Source organism: Limulus polyphemus, unplaced genomic scaffold, assembly GCF_000517525.1.
Source record: "Limulus polyphemus unplaced genomic scaffold, Limulus_polyphemus-2.1.2 Scaffold6395, whole genome shotgun sequence".
Lineage (NCBI taxonomy): Eukaryota > Metazoa > Arthropoda > Merostomata > Xiphosura > Limulidae > Limulus > Limulus polyphemus.
In genome coordinates, this window is record NW_013672005.1 from 37400 (window position 1) to 42430 (window position 5031).

Here is a 5031-nt window from a genome sequence, read left to right on the forward strand (position 1 = left end):
TACTCGTGAAGTACATAATTTCATACTTTATTTTCTGTAACTTAACCTATGCACTTCCCAGATGATTTTTTTTGTGTTACCACTAATTTAGATAAATAAAATTAAACGAAAGTTTTTGTGGAAATGTTACAGGCCTAAAGTTTTGAGGATAAATATTGTCTGTTACAATATACTGTCATTCAAGAACAAAAAAGGTAATTTTTATTTTATTTCATATTTCTCAACTTTCACTACAGTTAGCGTTTGGGTACAGAAACAAAACGTTTGATATTCATTTAGGGAGTTCTACAGGTTATTTAAATGAAATATGAGAATTTTAAAATGAAAAGAATATTTTTTATTCTTAACATGAAAATCACTTCCACTCAGACTAGTCGGTCTGAGCCGGACTGATTTCATAAATTCCCCAATTTTGAGTTAAATACTTAATTGAAAATTTTTTTTTTTTATTGTGTACAACAATTAATGTTTACTAAAAGTTTGACAAGGTTTGTGAAGATTCACATTTAGTATTGTTGCTAGGTATAGCTTCACAGACTGTCACTACAGTGTTAATTTGGAATCAAAAGAAGGTAAACGGTTGAATGGTGAACAAAGAAAATAAGTTAAAAGTCTTTAACTTTTTGGTAAAAAAAATTTACAAATTGTTTGCCTACAAACTAAAACATTTGTTATGTAGACATTTCAATACCGAATATAAAGCTAAGTTTTTCAATTTAAACACTACTCTAGGTTTAAAATTTCACCAAATGGAGTACCTGATGAGCAGTGATAATCTGTTGTAATCTTTGCTGCATTCTGTCCTGTGCAATGAGAAGACCATCGTAATCCAGACTGTCAGCTAAAATGACATGGCCTCGGGAAGCGGTGGCTTCATAGACTCGATCATCGCTAGGTGTAGGAGGAAAACCAGAACTGGGTGTTCGGGAATGCTGAGGTGTTGAATAGCGAGAACTGTATCCTCCTGCACTCGAAGAACAGGAAATTGAAGACTTTCCACAGGATGAAGGAGAATCTTCATCCCAGAGGTTTCGAATCCTTCTCTCACTAGATACATTCCTCACTTCTTTCATATCTAGATTGTTTGTGTTTAACAAGTCAGTCCATGGTGTTGTCTTAGCCAACCAACAACTTGACACTGTACCACTTTCACATATGCATGAACCACTTATATCTGTTGTGCTTGTACTTGCAGAGAGCATGTTAGGTGAGAAGTCAGGGAGTATTTTACAATTTCCCACAGCTTCTTTCGACCTGGTAACATTCAAACATTCTGTATAACTATTTTCTATGGTTTCTGATTGTATTGAAGTTCTGGAACTGTCTGAAGGCACCGTCCCATTTTCACTAACTAATGTGTCTGTGGATCCATCAATGGATGGATTAGTCGCCTCGGGAGCAGACTGACAGGAACTTTGATCCTCACCTTGAACTTCCACGGCTGGAGAGGTACAAGTATGATCTGCAGCTTCGCAGTTTAAGCCAACATTAAGGGTTAAGACTAGAGTATTATCTCCAGAATGCAGCTGTTCTGGCCCAGGATCAGCTATATCACCAACACCAATTGCTGGATCACTGGACCGTCTCTGTCTTTCAGGATGATGGCCCAGTTGGAAGATATTGTCACACGACTTGGTTTTGACCAGTTGACTTGTATCTGGTGTACTAAAATCTCCAGCACTGTCCACATCCTCGTTACAAACTGAAGGCATCACAGCAGGAGGAAGGTACACGTCGGACCAGACCACCATATCTCTTATCTGACACGAAGGCCTTAACACCTGTAAACAATAATTACACATTTGAAATTAAACCAGTTATTGTCTAACAATAATGTAACAACACTTCAACCACAGAGTAATTTTTTGACAGTGTTTGTTTATAGAATTTTATGGAAAGGTTAATCAATAGTGACCAATGGTCTTATTCTACACTCACAGTGTGGAGAGTGTTTTTTTGCAGCAACAGGATGTGGAACATGAACTGTTAGATTCATGGTTGAAGAACACTAACAACTAGGCCACATTCTTGACAAAATCAAAGGTCACTGTTGTATCATACAAAACCCTAAAAAATTAATGCACACTATACAAAGTACCTGTTCACTATGAACAAACAGATAGTTGTAGAAGCTCTCTGGTCTGGAAGCAAGGTACGCCCAGACTGAAAAAGTCCTTTCTCTCACGTGTTCCTGGTCACGTTCCTGACTACTGTTACATAGAAATGTCCCAAACAGACAAGAAAACGTATGGTGAGCCAGCTTGACCTACACACAGAAGAAAAAGAAGATAACTCTCACAATACGTTTTTTTAAAGATTTATATTGACAAGAAATAGTTCATTTCTTCGCTTTAACAGAGTTTGCTTTGCAGGATTAACATTTAGGTAGAATTTAATATAACAGATTTTCTATTAAAAGTAAAGAGCAAGAAATGTCCAGAGACATCTCAAAAGTAAATAGACACCATGATTTTTTTTCAATAGTCATTTATCTCACATTATCAACTTGACAAAAATGTTTACAAATGTGCATCAGTATTAGTCGATTTGCCACTAGTATTTTTCAGTGCTCTGACTCGTTCTGGCATGGAATAGATGAGTTCTGTAGTTTTCTCCTGTAGGATCTTGACCCAGGCTGCACAGAAAACATCAAGTAGCTCTCCACGGGATGCTGGTTTTCTGGAACTTCTTCTCACTGTTCGAGCTAGTATGACATACTCGATGGGGTTCATATTACGTGACTGATATGGCCATAAGGGAGCCGTTGGATGCCTTTCTTAATTAAATGACTGTTGAATAAACATTTACTTTGAGATGTCTCTGTATATGTATTTAAAGTGAAATAAGTCCATAAGTAGGATTAAGTCGATGCTCCTATTAACTTGAACAGTACTTTGGTTGTAGCCTGTTCACTACTAGAACTAGAGATTTATTTTACTAACATAAAGATCAAAACACTTGTCTTCAGAGCTATAATTTATCAAAATATTAAATCTTGTTAAATATGACAAATTACAAAAATGTGTGTTTTTATGGTCAAAGTGAAATGGGCTTTCAATTGATGTGTAAGTTTGTCCAGATGGTGTGGAAAATTAAGTAAGATAACATTTTAAACTTAACGAATCGCCGTAAAAATTATAAGATAACGTGGAATTTTTAATACTGGGGAAAATCAAAAGAAGGTAGATTTTATTCCAACTTTTCCTCAAGAGATGTCTACTTTTTGTAAATTCTTGTAGTTCTTTCACTAACTGAATTCGCTATCTCAATATAAAAAGAAAACTACGAAAATTATTAAAATTTTTTTTTATAAAACTTTCGTATAAGAAATACTTGAAATTTCACTGTTGAGAGTAAAACATTCTACAACCTGTAGTAATATGTTAAATAAACGCTAACTCTTACACCGCACTGTCATGAAAGAGGTGATACTATCGATATATGCTCTAACGATGATAGTAGGAGAAAATAATTTGTGTAGCACACAACCAAGAAGAGGTCTCCTTAACAACTCACATTCTACACTCTCACAGAGTGATGGGATTGTACTCCAATTGATGGTGTGTTTTGGTGAAAACGGTCAATGTACATTAGTATGAAGAGGTCTCCTCAATAACTCGCATTCAAACACTCACAAAATGCATTAGGAAAAATATTTAAATCCTTACTCATAAACTCTGACTACCAATGTACCCTGTCCAGGACTGGAGCTACAGTACCCTGTTCAGGACCGGAGCTACAGTACCCTGTCCAGGACCGGAGCTACAGTACCCTGTCCAGGACCGGAGCTACAGTACCCTGTCCAGGACCAGAACTACAGTACTCTGTCCAAGATCAGAACTACAGTACTCTGCCCAGGATTAAGATATAATGAATTTTGAATGCAATTCAACAGTGTTTAAGCTATTAACAAAACAAGCGGGCTAAAGCTCATTAGGAGGTTAGCATTCAGTCATTTTTCAGGAAAAACTAAGTACTGTATAAAAATGTAATTACTTTTAAAGTTTATTTTAACTGTCAAATAAAGTTTAGAAAACCTGTAACTTCTTTATAGATAGTATTCATTTGTCTTTTTTATCAAAGTTATCAAGTTTCACTAAATGTTCAGCTAATCTGTAAAATACACCATAAGAGTGGTAAATACTGAAACAAGGTTGAACATACCAAGTACTGCTGACTAAATTCAAAGCTGCATGGGAATTGATGAAGGAGCTGATGAATGCAGTCCAGCCACTGAAGAAAAACTGGGCATCTTTCATTAGGGTCTTCCAACCCAGGACCATTACCACAACGGTCACTGAACTTGTGGCCAAAATCTAGCCATTCTCGTTCAACGAGAACACGAAATCCCTAGAGAAATAAAAAATTTTTTTTAAACATTATAGAAATCTGTATGCTCTTTGAACCTATATTTCTAGCAAATAATAAAAATAGCTTTCTGAGTAAAATCCACATAGTAATAAATGTGTAACATGATAACACACACGACAAGACAGATCATTTTTATGACACATCAAGATAGATTATGTGAACACGGAAGTTATATCAAACAGGTCTGTAAAATGATTGACTACTCAAATCTGCTCTTTGTTTTAATTTTTTTTTCACATGTGAGGCTTGTGAATAAAAGATAAGCCTGACAGAATGTGTATCCCTACTACTGTTTCCTTTAAACACTTCTCTGACTTAGGTATATTGTAATTTGTACCAGAGTTTTACTTCTCTGTGCTTTATGAGCAATGATTTTTGAACTTCTGTAAAAAAACTGCCTTAAATGTACATATATAGACACAAAATGACATTATGTAAACACGGATGTCATGAAATATACAAGACATACAAAATGACATATGCCATATTCACGTTCACATACAAGACATGAATAAAACTACATTATACAAGCATGGATATCCTGATATATATAAGACACGGTGTCTTGTATATATCAGGATATCCATGCTTGTATAATGTAGTTTTATGTAGTTTTATTCTATATCAGGATATCCATGCTTGTATAATGTTACAAGACAC

General features: G+C 35.3%; 1 protein-coding gene across 1 annotated transcript in view; it reads right to left on the reverse strand.

The window, feature by feature from the left end:
- LOC106473674 (myotubularin-related protein 3-like) overlaps positions 1 to 5031 on the reverse strand; it is a gene marked incomplete at its 5' end in the record, with an annotated part of 31374 nt that overhangs the window by 18167 nt on the left and 8176 nt on the right. Inside the window, 3 exons of the mRNA XM_013934353.2 lie at positions 759 to 1781; positions 2099 to 2266; positions 4165 to 4350. Of these exons, the coding sequence (XP_013789807.2) occupies positions 759 to 1781; positions 2099 to 2266; positions 4165 to 4350 (1377 nt within the window). The remainder of the gene's footprint in view (positions 1 to 758; positions 1782 to 2098; positions 2267 to 4164; positions 4351 to 5031) is intronic.